The sequence below is a fragment of the Rhinolophus sinicus genome, chromosome 12, assembly GCF_057876585.1.
Source record: "Rhinolophus sinicus isolate RSI-liver-muscle chromosome 12, RSI-T2T, whole genome shotgun sequence".
Classification (NCBI taxonomy): domain Eukaryota; kingdom Metazoa; phylum Chordata; class Mammalia; order Chiroptera; family Rhinolophidae; genus Rhinolophus; species Rhinolophus sinicus.
The window spans coordinates 12,248,693-12,264,808 of NC_142512.1; the positions used below are offsets into that span (position 1 = coordinate 12,248,693).

General features: G+C 46.8%; 1 protein-coding gene across 12 annotated transcripts in view; it reads left to right on the top strand.

Annotated features, from left to right (window-relative positions):
• Window positions 1-16,116, top strand: part of GAS7 (growth arrest specific 7) — a 210,282-nt gene that overhangs the window by 153,129 nt on the left and 41,037 nt on the right. For 6 of the 12 annotated variants that reach the window (XM_019755228.3, XM_074320748.2, XM_074320744.2 and 3 more), the window contains exons 4-5: window positions 7,631-7,649; window positions 8,846-8,931. In XM_019755228.3, coding sequence (XP_019610787.1) covers window positions 7,631-7,649; window positions 8,846-8,931 — 105 coding nt within the window. The remainder of the gene's footprint in view (window positions 1-7,630; window positions 7,650-8,845; window positions 8,932-16,116) is intronic. The other 6 variants (XM_019755227.3, XM_019755230.3, XM_074320746.2 and 3 more) reach the window with 1 other exon arrangement.

Sequence of the window (16,116 nt, forward strand, 5' to 3'; positions counted from 1 at the left end):
CCAAAAAGGACTTTGTAGTTAAACACAGTTGGAAACCCTGCCCACTCTACTCCCCTTTGGAGATTCAATGTGCACATCAGCGTTGTGAAGGCTCAGAGAAGGCCTGAAAGGAAGACACCTGCCTAATTTGGTGCTTGTGCCCTTTCGTTTGTTTGCAGCATACATACATACAGCAGTGCCCCCACATCCACGGGGGCTATGTTCCAAGACCCCCAGTGGATGCCTACAACCGCGAACCCTATAAATGCTGTTTTTTCCTGTACATATGTACATACCTATGATACAGTTTAATTTATAAATTAGGCACAGTAACAGATTCACAACAAGCCTAAGAATAAAATAGAACAAGTATAATAATATACTGTAATAAAAGTGATGTGAATGTGACATTATTGACTCTAACAGGTGACTTGAGCACAAGCACTGAGTTACTGAGACAGCCCATCTGATAACAGGGATGATGACTAAGTGGCCAGTGGGCGGGAGCGTGTCCAGCTTGGTCAAAGGGGATGATTGACGTCCTGGGTGGGCTGTCGCGGGCCGGCATGGGACAGCGTGAGGTTTCCTCATGCTGCTCAGAACGGCATGCAATGTAAAACTTATGAATCGTTTATTTCTGGAGTTTTCCATTTAATATTTTTGCACCGCAGTTCACCACAGGTAACTAAAACGATGGAAAGTGAAACTGTGGATAAGGAGAGGAGGGAACCACTGTGCATACTTGTTAAGTTTCTCTCGCCCTAGTGCCGTGGTTCTCAACTCTGGGGTGATTGATTTTGCCTACAAGGGGCCATTTGGCAATGTCTGTCATTTTTGGCAGTCACCACGGAGGGAGCTGCTACCGGCATGCAGTTGGTAGAGCCCAGGGATGTTGCAAACGTCCTACAATGCACAGCCCCTACCACAAAGCATTATCCAGCCCCAAATGTCAGGAGTGCCACAGTTGAGCAGCTCTGTTATAGGGTGACTCAGATAATCAGTTCAGCACTGCCCAAGGGTCCCCGGGTAGCAGACCATGGCCTATCGACAGGAGAAGCAGCAGTAAAACCTGCAAACCTCTAGTTCTTTGCTTCTAAGACCCACCTTTCATTTTTTTACCCACATTTTAATATCTGGGAAATCAGAGGCATCCTGTCATTGGTGTACCCCAGTTTAATTGGAAGCATCTTTTTTTTTCTTTCTCAGTGGTACTTAAAATAAGGGTGTCTCGAACAGGCAACGATATCTTAGATTTGTGAAATTACAACGTGCGTTAGACTGGAGCCTCGGGTACCTTGCTTCCCCGTGCCAGGCCTCACTTGGTCCATTCATAAATTGAGGGTCTGGCTACTCCTCCGCAGTTGTGATTCGTGCTGCTCTCTCCTCTGGGGCATAAACACACGTCATCTGTCCATCCATCCTCTGGGGCGCAAGGGAAGAAAACCCACCAATGATGCTCGAGCAGGATCTGGGATACGTTGACATCTTTCCTCGTTTCTGAACCTGAACCCATCACTGAAGAATAAAATAATAGTGGCTTTGGTATCTCTCTCTACAGGGGAGCACTAGGTGTTTTGCCATCTTTTTTCTTATTCAGTTTTACAAGCAACTTGCAGGAGATAGAATTGTATTGTGGGGAGAGAAATAGACTCAGTGAGGACACGAGGTTGCTTTAAAACATGACCATCCCCATCCTCACGCTCCTGGGGTGGTTGACTCCTCTTCTGGAGACCACTCAGCGCTGGATCTCAGCCCCTTTTGTTTGGCTCATGTTTTTACAAAGCAACAGTGATGGAGTTTTAAACCTTTGCATTCCACAAATATGCCAGATGCTGTTCTCAGTACTGGGGATATAGCCACACACAAGCCAGACCTGTGTGGTCCCTGTTCCCACAAACCTACATTCTAGTTGCACACATGAACTATGTCAGATTTTCTACATTCAGGCACACATGAAATACGTCAGATTTTTCTTGTATCTTCCAATGCAAGGAATTAAAATAGGGCAGAGGGACAGAGTAGACAGGGAGGGAAGAGCTCAGTGAGGAAGTGACAGTTCAGGTCAACCTTTAAAGGCAATGAGAAGATGGGTATGTGTGTGGGGTGGTGGTGAAATATTCCAGGCTAGGGAAGAGCTAGTGCAAAGGCACTGGGGAAGGAGTGACTTTGGGATGTTTGAGAACAGAAAGCAGGTCAGTGTGGCCAGAAGGTGGGGGACAAGAGGGAGAGTGGCAGGTGATGAGGGGGAGGAGAGATGGTTGGCAGAGCCTGCTGGGTGTCCTAAGGCATAGGAAGGTGATGGGATTTCATTCTGAATGTGATCAGTATAGCGGTGAAAGCAAAACTCGGCAGAGATGTCTTGTCTTCATGAGAAGATATTGCCTTGAAGCAGCCAGGGAGCTGATGGCTCTGTCGAGACGGCTCCTCATTAGCCGGGATGGGTGTTGGGGTGGTTACCTGCAAGGTGGGTGGGGGTTCAGGGCAGTGTGGAAACTCCACCACGTTTATTGACCACACACATCCCATTTGGTTGCTCCTGAAGGAGAACATGGAAAATCAGGTCAAGAAGAATGTCAGTGGGAACCACAAAGTAACCCAGCCAAGCCAAGCTGAGGCAGCCTCCCCTTCTTGGAGGCGGATTGTGGGAGTGGGGGAGTGAAAAAGTCATTGGGGTTTGGTTTTACTTGTGAGTTGTACCTTCGTGAGCTTCTGGAGAGGGTTTGAAAGGCCACCCACGGATAAGGCTGGCTTTTTCTTCTTAGTGCAGGTTTGTTGGGTGCTGGAAGCACAGCCAGCCAGGTTACCCACTGGGGAGAGATCTGGGAGCTTGCCCAGTGCCCCCGACACACTGGATTTCACTTTTTGAATATTGGGTGCTAGTAGGGTCAGTGCTGGGCTCGGGACATTCCCTGCTGGCTTCCTTCATCACCAGAGTTATGTTTATTTGGTAGCTTTACTAGAGACATTTAATGCCAGGCCTCCTGGGCGAGTAACATTTAAACCCAAACAGAATACCTAAGGCATTCATTATTCAGTAACTGCCGCAAATGTTAAAAATCATCTTTGAGCTGGTTTAATATGCAGTGTGGAAGGAATGATTTGTAGAGAGAGAGATACTAACAGGCAGCGGAATAGAAAATGGGAGTGAAAATGAAGTTTTGGACATTTCACGTGTGAGTCACTGGGTGGAGTGAAGGACCGACTAGAGCCGTGCTGTCCAGTAGAACTTTCCACGAGAACGGACATGTTCTATGTCTGCACTGTCCAATATGGTAGCCACTGGCCTCAAGTGCTTCAATGGGTACTGGACATGTGACCAGTGTTCCTGAGGAACTGAATTTAATTTCATTCGACTTAATTCAGTCACTTTTTGGGAAATAATTTTGCATTTACAGAAACATTGTACAGACAGTACGGAGAGTTCTTGTATACCTTTTACTCAGTTTCCCCTAATGTTAACACCCTACCATAACCATGGCACATTTGTCAAACCTGAGCAATGAATATTGACCATTACTATGAATGAAACTAGATTTTCTTTGATTTCACCTTTTTTCCAGTATTTTTTTTCCGTCCTAGAATCCAATCCTGGATGCCACATTGCATTTAGATTTCATTTAAGTTTAATTTTTTAGAATTTAAGGAGCCACCTCTGCCTAGCGGTTACCTCACCAGACTCGGCAGATGTGGAGAGTGAATGCCTTCCTGAGCTTCTGGGCCTGGGACAGGCATTGAGCCCACACTTGTGTTTTTCTTAGGGATGGAGGAAATCTGTCATTGTTGTCCCTGGGAGTTGGAGCTTGTTTTGTCAGGAAGCCTGGGTTCAGATTCTGGCTTTGCCCCGTCTTGGAGCTGGAGCCCACTGAGGGTTCATCCTCAGGCCTCCAGCAGCTTCAGGGAAGCCAGATCGGAGGGAAGTGACAGAGTTCCTGTGCGGAGCTGGGAGAGCCTGCCTTTGAGCCTGTGGAGCCAGCTAGGAGTATGTGCAGACAGACTGTGTGCTTCTCCTGAGAGAGGCCTCCAGGAAAGGGGCTCCAGAGCCCAGGGTCTCAGCCACATCACACCTTCTTTTCCAGACTACGAAGCCCTGAACAGCTCTCCGCTCCCAGGCCAGGAGCAAAGCGGGACCTTCAGTCATTGCAGAATTAGCAAGTTGCCACGCCCAGAGCAGCTCTGCAGCCCTCAGCCTGACCTTACCACTGATTTCAAGGGAGGCCATGGCACCCCCAGGTGGAAGGGGCTTGCATGTTCCTTTAGAAACAGTGGTCCCGGTGGACCTTACAAAGTCCTCTTTAACCTTTGATGGCGAGGAGAAAAGCCACAGGTTTTCAACCATTCATCCTCTCGTGGAGGGTGTATTGTGAGTTCTATTTGGGGGAATACAATTTACATCTTAGACAAACAAGGGACGCAGTGAGGACGAGGTGGCCAGATAGGTATTTCCAGACCAGATGGCTATAACTGTAAAACTGCACCTCTAAACAAACCAGAGTAGACACTGCTTACTCCTGAGAAGGTGAGTGTGATGCTGGAAGAGCAACTTCCAAGGCTTTGGGGGTGGGGGCAGGGAAGGGGTCAGCTAGGCAGGGAGGGAGGAGGGAACAAGGCTTCTGGGCTCCCAGGAAAGAAGTTCCTGTGTTTATTCCAGAGACACGGGAGACTGAGCCGAACCTAAAGGATGCAGGAGGGGCGTGTCCAGAGCTGCTTTTCTTGTTTGAAAGAGTATGTCTACTCTTTGGGGTTCTTTAGGGAGTAGGAACCTGGACAGCGTAACTTGGGGGATGGAACTTTCTATGGGGGATTGGAGCTGGGAAGTGGAAGCAGAGCTACCGGGAGGGTGAATTCTGGGCAGCAGAATTGCTGGCTCTTCTTTGTTGCTTCCCTTCTCTCGGCAGTTCTTCCCGTGCTTTCCCATTTTTATCTACTTCCCTCTCCCCCAGACCTCTCAAGACCTTGTTCTCCTTTCTACCCAAATGTTGTCCCCTCCTGTCACACATCTCTCGGGCCCTCTCCCTGTCTCTCTGTGTAACTTCCCACAAAGAGGAATGAAATGTGTGCATGTGTGTGTTTCTATCTGTATCTGAAGTTACTAAAGTTACTAGATGAAACTTTTTGTTCCCTTTTCATATCTTAAAAACAGCTTGATTTGGCATTTTACGTTTTTTTCTTATTGCCGCAAGCTGAATTATGTTCCTTACAGTTATGAGTAATCCTTGATCAATTTTATTTTATTTTTTTGCCCCTGGAAGCCGACGGCCTCAAAAGCACCCACTTCTGGCCTCATTCATTTTGTATCTAGCCCTTGGTAGGCTAGGAGCCCAGAGGACTGGGAAAGACAATTAAGAATGCTTGTGGGTGAGCTGTGACTGTTCAGATCTCCACTGATCCTTCTCTGAATGTGCCTGCGACTGTGAGGGTGAAATGCAGCAAGACCGTGTCAGAGGAAAGCTGCTGTGTGGGGAAAAATGATTGAATGGAAAATAATTTTTTCTTTCCCAGTAATTGTTTTGACATGAGCAGTAATTAGGCAACCGCTAACCAGAACTGAAGTGAGAACAAGAGACTGGATTAGGGGCAAAATGCCCCTGCATTAGACAGTTCCTGGCGGCCGTTAGCGTGGCGGGCCGTGAGCCTGGGGGATGCTGGAAGCAGAAGAAAGAGAGCAATATATTCAGGGTGCACGTTTGAGGTGCTGTGAAGGGAGTAAGTACAGGATCAGAAGGGCAGCCTCTGCCGTCAAGGAGTTGGGGACAACCTTCGTTTACAGGGACCCAACACCCTCAAAGGTAGTGACTGATTCCAAACTAAGACCTGCTCAGGTAAGAAATTATATACGTTGTTTTCATAGTCAAACTGAACCGTGGTTCTGTTTTCTGTTGTTGTTGGTAGATTTTAGGATTAGGGTAATTGTTGGCTTTGTTATACTGGGAAACTAACCACATGTTTCTATGCTAAGGTGCAGTTTATGCCTAGGTATGTCTTTGTTGAGAGTTTAAACAAATTTGCCCATACAACCATCTGGGTCCAGTGCCGTTTGGAGGGAGGTCATTTTGTAAAGGTTTTCCTCATTTTGGTGTTTCTAGTATCTTTTGAAACTATTTTGATAATTTGAGCCTGTTTTGTATTTATTCGCATAGAATTATAAATCATACGCTATTGCATTAAAAAAATCTGTACTATATTGGTTGTGCTTATCTTTTCTTTCTAATTCCCAATTCTGAGCATTTGTGTTCTTTCATTCTCAAATTATGCAAACTGATGTGCTTTTTGAATTGTGATTCCCACCCCCGCACCACCCCATACAAAGAGGAACAGCCAGGGTTGCTATGTTATCTTGTCTCCTAAGTCATTAATTTCTACTGCCATATTTATATCTCTTTCTCATGTTTTCCTTGGGTTTATTTTATTGGCTTTTGAATTTTTTTAAATCAAATGTTTAACCCATTTTTATTTCTCCTTGGCTTTGGCAATGAAATAATTAAGGCTATATATAGATTTTTCTCCAAATATAATTCAGACCTTGTCCCACTTGTTTTTGATATGCCCTTCCTCATTATCTTCTAAATATTGTGTAATTATTGTTTAAAATTCCTCTTTGACCTGAGATTATTTAAGAAAGCATTTTCTTAAATTTCTAAGCATTTGGGAGTGGGGGGGGGGATCTTGTATATTTGTTCTTTTATTATTAATATCTGCTTCTATTGCTTTCTGGTCAAAGAACGTGGCTTGTGTTATTTATGCCCTTTGCAATTTATTGATACTTTATTTGTGGCTTAAATAGGCCCAACTTTTATTTTTTTAATTTTTTTTAATGTTCCATGGCTTCTTGGTAAAATATATTATTATTATCTTTGTTCGTTAGGGTATCATGTTTCATACATCTAGTCCAATCAGCCTTTTAAATTAAATTACCAACGTTCTCCACATCCGCATTTTGGTCCACTCATCAGTCGTAGACGGAAAGCAGTGTATTAAGGTTTCCTACTGTTCTTTTTAGATTCCCCGGCATTTATGTTTTTTTCTATTTCAGTGCTCTGCTGCTTGATATGTAAAATTTCTCGAATGTTATGCCTTCATTGTGAGTTATATTTAACATAAGTCTGATGCCCTTGCTGGCATAGCTGATGCTGATACCAGTAGATTGTCTCTGCCCCGCCCCGACATGGCGTTCTCTGAAGCCCTTGGAATCCTGGCCCCCTCTCTTTACCTGGAGGGGCTCATGGATAATACCAGCATTTGGCCAGCTGCCTGAAGCGCGTGAGTGTAGATCAGGACCAGGGCTGGCCACATGGGGTTAATTTGTTATTTCTTGTTGCTTCCCAAGGCACTGCACTGGGGGCCAGCTCTGTGCCCAGTTTTCTCTTGTCTTGGTGTGTTTGTGCTCACCCTTCTTCCAGAGCACCAGGCCAGGCCTGCAGATCAGGGAGCACCCCAGCTACCTGCAGGAATCTGCTGAGTGTGACCCCGCTTGCAGGTGGCCCTGGACTTTTCACTGCAAGCAATGGAAGATGGGGGGCACCCCACAGCATGAGAAAGGCTCTCCATGGGTGGCCTTCCTCACTCATTGCTTGCCACCCGCCCTTGCCACTCCACATGAGTCGGTGTTACTGACTTGCAGTCATTCTCCCCTTTGCTTCCTGCCTCACTGCAGAGCTCTCTCAACAAGAACCGTGAGTTGGCCATCAGCTTGTGCATCTTTCTCCAGCTCGATCTGCACAGTATATATGTTGTGGCGATTCCTCCAAGCCTGAGCATGAGGAAGGCATGCTTTCCTGGTGTCCAGAGATCATGCAGGCTTGGGGTGCAAGGCGTCTAGATTTAAGGAACAGAAACCGTGACCCTCCCTCTCTCCATCCCTCCCCTCTTTTTTCATTAAGTCCTTGATAACTTACAGAGCCCTTGTGCAAGGATTGTCTCATTTGATTTTCATACTAACAAAGTAGGTTTGGAGACTGGGTAGAATTATCCCCATTTTACAGACACAGAAGCTGAGCTTTACGGAGGGGGAACCATTCCTTAAGCTCATGTTACTGTACCCGTGAGAGAGCAGGCAGCAGTACCTCTGGGAACTGGGATTGCATGGGCTGCAGTGTGCATTTGTGATGTCAGGAGCATGCAGTGGTGTTGGGGGCTTTACATCATCTATGATGGGAATATTTATGGCACAGAAATTGGCAAATGCTACAAACCAGGGCTCCTTACCCCCAACCTCCCTTGGAGAACAAGTCTACCACCAGCTCACGTTAGTCACATTGGGAGCATGAGTGACTGTCATAGGGGTACAATTTTAGAGGCTTGACTTTTTTGGGGGGAGACCCACTCAAGAAGGATGGTATATGATCACCTGGCTATTAATTGGCAAAGCCAAATGTCATGAAAACCAGTAAACATGGTCCTCATTCCGTTACACCCACATCACACTGCCGTAAGGGTGAAGGTAGAAAGGTGCTCAGAGCGAAGTTTATCAGCAGGGGTTTGCAGGAAGGTGCTGGCAGGGCTTCCTGACTCCAGAGCAAGAGAGATTGGACCCTGATCAGCACCCATGACCATCACTGATGTGGCATTTTCAGTGATGGTCATTGGACTGCCATTACCTGACCTCCTATATGCACACTCCTTTACTTCTCTGGTTCAAAAAGAAACTCGTTCCCTCAAGAGTTCAGTAATTGGGTGCTGGGGATTAGAGAGATGCTCTCAACCCATTTCCAGCTCCGCAAATCATGGTAAGATCCTGAGAGACGGTCCTAGCTGCACAAGACCTCTCAGAACCAGGCAGTGAGGTGGGAGAAGGGGCAGCAATTGCAGAAAGTCAGAGAAGCCCCTCTGTGGCCAGTACGGCATCTGAGCAATGTTTCTGTACCCACAGTGAATGGATACCACGCATCAGGGACCCCAGCACACCCTCCTGAGACTGCCCACATGAGTGTCCGAAAATCCGCCGGTGATCCCCAGGTAAGGGGTCCTGTTATGGGAGGTAGGGAGAGGCATTTGTGCAGCTCCAGGGCGGTATCATTAAGATGGGTACATCATGGGGGTCCAGATGGCTACAGCCCACTTCTGCCCCGAGTAGAAAGTGGTTGGTCTATCTGGGTCATTTCAATGTACCTTGATAAGGGGCAGAGTGGGTGATGTGGTTTGTTTGGTTTTCTCTAGAAGTTGAGAGGGGTTTGGAGTGGGGAGATGGTGATGGGATGATACTGTTGTTACGGTGGAGGGTTCCATCCTGCTGTCTGGATTCCTGATACTTAGAGTCTAGGTTTCCCATGACTTTAAGAATATGGAGGGGCCAGTCCATTTTCCTTTTCTACACACCCCCTTCTCACCCAGCATGGAATTTCGTAAAATGTTTGACCACATTTAATAATCGAGCAGAGAGACAGTGATGGGATGGAGAGATGGGAGTGTGTTTTAAGATTCCCAAACTGCTTTTGTATTCGTCCTCTCAGTTGACTATTGTCCAAACGCATGAGGTAGGTGTCAGTACCATTCCTAGGTTACAGATGGGGTCCCTGAGGCCCAGACCTGTTGTTGAGTGACTCGTGCAGGTGGACATAATTGCTATAATTCTCAGACTGGACTTGATGCCAAGCCCGTGGTTCTCGGTTGCATTCAGCTGCAACGGAGCACTGAGGGCTAATCTTATTTAATCTGTCCGTAAATGGTCAAGATGTTCCCAGTGAAGCCTCCAAATGCCACCATCCCTTTCCAGGAATTACAATGCCAGGCCCCACAGTGCTGCCGCCGCTGCTACAACAGCTGCTTGTTATCAACCACAGCGGATATAGTACGTGCAAGACACGGAAAGAAAGACCTTGGGATCTGTTACTACAGTCGGCTAAAATGTGACACTCAGCTTTCATGCAGGCAAGAGTGCCAATTTCCAGAAACGTAATTATTGTCTTAGGAAGCCGAGTGCTAGGCTCAGGTTCAGTTCAGTTAATATTCAGGGAAAGAATTTGGACATCTGTGTGGGCCGTGGCTCCCTACATTTGGATGGACTTGAGAATCACTGGGCCTCCGGTTAGAGGGTCGATTCTGATTCAGGAGGTCTAGGAAGGAGCCCGAGGCTCAGTTTCCCACCAGCACCCAGGTGATGCTGCTGACTGGGGGATGTGTCTTGCGCAGTGAGGATGTAAGCCCAGCTGATGGTGCACAGTGTGTGTGTGTGCGTGTGTGTGTGTGTGTGTCCCTTGCTCCCCTGCTTGTGGCACCCGTCACAGCCCTGGCCTTGTGTGTTTCCTGCTGAGCCCCCAGATAGCCTTCCCAACACAGCCCCGTCAGTCTGTTTGAAATAAAGCTTATTTACCACCCAAACGCAGAATGTTTTCTGAAAACATCAGCCTAAGTTCTGCTGTGGTTTGTCAACAACTGAAAAAGCTGGTGCTGCCCTGGGCATCATCAGGGAGAATATTGGAAACAGCCCCTCCCCACCATCATTTCCCTTCCTTTCCTAATAGAACATGGCTCTCCCCACCCACGAAATACTATGAAGTTGTTACTCAAAGTATATACTGATAGAACCTTTTCAGAAGTCATTTGATGGTGTGTGCCATAGTCCTTTGCCCCAGGAATCTCCCTTCCAGCATCTGTTCTTGGCATATACTCAGGGATTCGGATTTATGTGTGAAGCTGCTCACTCAAGCAGTATTTACAGCACTGCAACATTGGACCCAACCTAACTGTCCAGCAACAGGGGATGGGTAAATTGGATTATGGCACCGAACATCCAGCCAGCCAGTGATATCATGCAGCCAATAAATAGTATTCGTCTGAAGAAAATTTAATGACTTAGGAAAATGCTGAGAACATAATATTGAGTGGGAAAGGCAGAACACAGATTGCATTTGTAGGTAGTCTTATTTGGGAAGAGGAATTCTACACGTGTGTGAAGACAAATAAGAGGAAAATAAACCAGGACATTGATGGTGGTTCAATCTGATGATTCTCTATCAGGGGACATTTGGCCATGTTTGGGGGATATTTGGATTATCACAGCTGGGGAGGGGGTACTGCTGGCTTCTAATGAGTAAGGTCCAGGGATATGACTAACCATCCCACAAGGCGCAGAACAGCCCTCATCACCAAATAATTATCCAGCTCGGAAAGATGAACTGTGCTGAGGTTGAGCGACCTTAGTCTAAGGTAATTTTTTTTTAATACTTTTCAAATTTCTTAAAATGGACACATTTTTCTTTTATAGAAGGATATAATGAGCATTATTTTAAAAAAGAATTTAGAAGAGAGGCACGGGAATTGGGGATGACCAGCAGAGAAGGTCAGCTCTGGAGAGCCAGGCCTGGGCAAGCAACGACTGCTTCAGGGCAGGTGGAGTTGAGTATATTCTTTTTGGAAGGTAACATTGAGAGTTGAGGTGTCATCCAAGTACCAAAAATAAGTAATGCAGTGTGTGGAGAGAGCAAATGCGCATTTGTTCACGGGTTTCCAGAACTGGAAGGTAGAATGTTGTGCTCTGAGGCTGTGAAAGGGTTTGTGAGCCTACGGAGCTGCTATCCACAAAGGTGCTAGAGGCCAATCATGGAAATAGAATACGAAGGTTTGATATTTACAGTGCTGCCAGCAGATGATACCCAAAGCATACACAGTTCTCTGGGGTCTGCATGGTATTTACTCACGCTATCCCAGGCTGTCAGGTAGAATTAATAACAGTTATGACTTAATATTGGAAGGAAGAATGAATGAGCACATGAACATAGGGCTATTTGAGATGCAGGGTGGGGATCTATAAGTGGCTCGTTCAAACCCCGGCTGTGTTCTTTTTCTGCTACTTGGTAGCTGCCCCTCCTTGAACAAATGAATCAGGAAAATTAGGAATCAGGAATGTTGGAGGTGGTGGGGGTGGGAGCATACCTAATCTTCATGGAAACCAGGCGTGTGTCCCCACTGTGCCCTGTCCTGGCTGGGTGTCCAGCAGCCCCTGGAGTGCTTGCCTCTCCTGACAGCCCTGGGAGACCTTCACGGGTGGGCCCAGGTGATGGTGATGTGGTGCCACCCAGTGGCGGTTTTTAAGTCTGCAGCCCTGTTCCAGCTTCCTGGGTACCGGATAAATGGGGCCCACCTGTTTGGGGGGACAGGGGAATCAAAGGCTGTTAGTCTTGCTGGCCTTTGTAGAAGCACGTCCTAGCCTGTCCCCTACACGCCTGCCTGTCTGGTGCTGTGGTGGTGGGGTCCCTCTCTGATCCCTGAACAGGGATAAGGAGGGCAAGGGACCTGCCCACCAATGCCCGGGTCCTTTTGTGACCCACCTTTCAATTGTTCTGGCTTCCCTTGAACTTCCCCCCAGGAAGACACAGGAGAGGGGAAAGGGAGGGGGACTGAGGGTGGGAAACCTAAGGGTCCCACTGGAGAATGGAGTTTGAGGTAGAGAAAGGTGAAATGCTGAGCTCATTTACTTAATTTTACTTAATGCCCCCCCACCCCCACACCCCAATTCAACAATACCTGTTCTCCTGCACGTCTTCTTTGCACTTAGTCACAGACCGATCTAGTCCCTGCCTTGATGGAGGTTTAGAACCAGTGCTGGAGAAAGACATGAGAACATGATTATTTCATTTTAGCAGTGATAAGAGCTGGAGGAAGTGTGTGCTACAAGGACCTAGCTGGGTGGTGGTGAGTAGTCGTGGAAATGTCAGGGACAGACGCCTTAAGAAAAGGTACATAAGCTAAGACTGGAAAGATCAGCAAGGGTGTGACTTGGCAAACAGGTGGGGGGAACAGTTCCAGGTGGAGGGAACAGAACACGTGTATGCTTAGAGGCAAGAAGGAGAGCAGTGATTTCAAAGAACCCATTAGAAGCTGAGTAGGGCTGCAGTTTGCGAAATTAGCAAGTGTAGGGTGGATGGAAGATGAAGCCGGAGGTGTCTGCACAGGCCTGTTGTAAGGAGCTTGGATTTTGTCCTAATAGTACTGGCAAGCCATTGAGCGGTTTCATAGTGGATCCAACCTGCTGAGGAAGTAGTACCCAGACTAGTCACAGGGCAGGGAGACAGGGTAAAGAAGACATGCAGGGGCGGGAGGGTGCTTGCTAAACCAGTTGTGAATGACCACCCCCGCCACCCCACCCCACCCCCTTCACCCCCCTGCAGTCTACCAAGGACTGCCTCATGTACCAACACCAGCCTCGGTCCATCTGTCCTCAGCTCACAGTGGCCTAGGAGGCCCAGGTGAGGTTAGGAAACCAGGCTGGGGTGTCACTTAAAAAAGGGAAGGAGAACCACTTTAAAATCATTGGTACAGGCAGTTAAAAAGAAAGAAACTTATTATGGACATTTGCAAACATTTATAAAAGTAGAAGAAATGCTATAATAAAGGACCATGGACCAATCATTTAACTCCAGCAACAATTCCGCCAGTCTTGTTTCATTTATATTCCCATTCCTTCCCCCGACTCCCACTAGATTATTTTAAAGCAAATTCCTGACATATTGTTTTAAATGTAAACATTTCCTAATGTATGTATTTCTAAAGGGGAAGACATAACCACAATACCATTAGCACACTTAAGAAAACATTAATTTAGTAATATCATTTAATATATATATATAATCCATGTTCAAACTCCCCAATTGTCCTCAGAATGTCTTTTACAGCTGCTTTTCTCCCCAGTCCAGGATCCATTCAAGTTTCACACATGGATACGTTGGTTGCTGTATCTCTTTAGTTTCTCTCTCTCTCCTTTTGAAACATCTGTGTTGAGGTATGATTCACATAGCATATAATTCACCTGTTTAAATTGTACAGTGCAGTGGTTTTTAGTGTGGTCACAAAGTTGTGCCACCATCACAATCAATTCTGGGACATTTTCATCACCCCAAAAAGAATCCCCCTAAGCCTTAGGCAACACTAATCTACTTTCTGTCTATACGTTTGCCTTTTCTGGATATTTCATAAAATGGAATCATACCATATGTGGTCTTTTGTGTTTGGCTTCTTTCACGTAGCATACTGTTTCAAGGTCCATTAATATTGTAGCATGTATCCGTCCTTCATTCCTTTTTTTTTTTATAGCCAAATAATATTCCATTGCATGGATTTACTCTTTCGTCTAAATTATCCTTTTAGTCTCTTTTAATCGACACTATATTTTCTACCCATTTGTTCTTTTGTCTTTCCTCACATTGATGTTTTTGGGGAAGAGTCTAGGTCAGTTGTCTTGTAGAAGGACCTACATTCTTGGTCTAATTGTTTTCTTATGCAGGTTACACAGTTTTGCGGAGAATAGCTCCTGGGGCTGGTTGAGTACTTCCCATTATGTATGTGTGGAGACCCACACTCAGGGTTACCACCCTGCTGGCTGATGCTGAGGCTGAGCTCTCGGTTAACGTGGTGACGACCAGATTTCTCCTTTACCACGGGTACCTTTCCCCTCTGTCACTTCTCCATAATCTGTAGGCTGATAGGGTAAGACCACGCACATGCCCTGTTCCCTAACGGGCTTTTCACTCAGCACTTTGAGCATCATTGATGATCGTGGCCGGAATCCATTTTGACGTTTTGGTTTGCAAATGGTGATTTTCTAATTCCATATACATTTTTATTTGGCATTTTTTTTCGGTAAAGAAACGTTGCCCTCCCCGCCCTCCCACCACTTTTGGAGTTAATCATTTGTAGTCATTTTTCATATTCATGCTCAAATTGTCCCAAATTAGGAAGGACTGACGCCCACACTTACCATTCCCCCTGCAATGTCACTACCTGCAACCCTATCCTGACCCCTGGGTCCTGCCTCATTCCACAGAGCCTTGGACATAGTGATCCCAAAGTAAGTGTTTGTGGATGATGGAGATCTTTTTTGACCCCTGCAGAGACACCTGGAAAACAAGAGATTGTCCCAGGTCTCAAAGTGGAGAGATGGCAGAGACAGAGAAGAGTTATTCCGGCTTGGGTTCCAGTATCCTCCTTTTAACTGCCTTGTGACCCTGGACAAATAAGTTGGTTTCTGCCAGCTTCAGTTTCACCATGTGTAAAACGGAGGTGATGCCACCGACCTTGCTGGGGTTGTGAGGATTAAATGAGATGAGGTCACATGCCTATCCTGGTGTCTGCTGCCTAAGCAGAAGCATCCAGGGGCTCTCGCAGAGCTTGCCCCCTCCGGTAGTTACCCTCCTCATCCTTCCCCTTCTCATCACTGACAGCATCGGCATAGACTCGTGGGCTCTCAGCAGAGGTGCTGGAGCACTGGCTGCCCTTCCTGGTGTGCTGGAGTGGGAGCATGGTGGGGCTGGTGGTGATGTGTGTGAGTGACAGGGAGACTCCTGTAAACTGCAGAATCCATCCCAGAGGCTCTCTCTCTTCCCCCTTCTCCCTCCGGGGCTTGTACAGTTGACCCTTGAACAATGCGGGGATTAGGGGTGCCGACCCCCTGTGCAGTTAAATCCACAGATGACTTTTGACTCCCCCAAATTTAACTATACTCCCTCGGTAGCCATGGGGGATTGGTTCCAGGACCCCTTGTGGGTACCAAAATCCACAGATATGCAAGCCCCTTATATACAAGGCATGGATCAATGCATACAGCCCACTCTCTGCATCTCTGGATTCCCAGCCGCGGATCGAATATATTGTTTTTAGTCCGCTGATGGTTGAATCCTATGATGTGAAACCTAGGATGCAAAGGACCGACTGTATCTTTAGTGAAAAAAATCCATGTATAAGTGGACCCAGTACAGTTGAAGCCCACGTTGTTTAAGGGTCAGCTGTATTTGCTTGGCCAGTGAGTGAACCTTTGAGAGAGCTCTGCACCGGTCTCGTCTCCTTGGAGAATGGGACCTGGGTTCATGCCATGCAGCATCTGTCTGCCTTCCTCCAGGATTTGGCAAGTGCCCTGACTTTGGCAAGTGCCCTGGGGCAGAGCTGATAACTTGGGAGGTTCCAGTGTAGGTAAGCTGGATGAGCTGATGAGTTAAAAGCATCTACAGAAGCTGTACCTGGTCACAAGCATGACGTTGCCCCAGATCCTGTTAGGGCTGCTGGATGTAGGGAGCCTCTATGACATGACAGAACATAGATCAGTGTGTCTCCAAGGGAGGTCCCCAGACTCTTTATCAGAGGTGCTAGCTCCCCTGAGTCCTGCTGAATCAAAAGCTCTGGGAGGTGCAACCTGACTCGATTTAGGGCAAA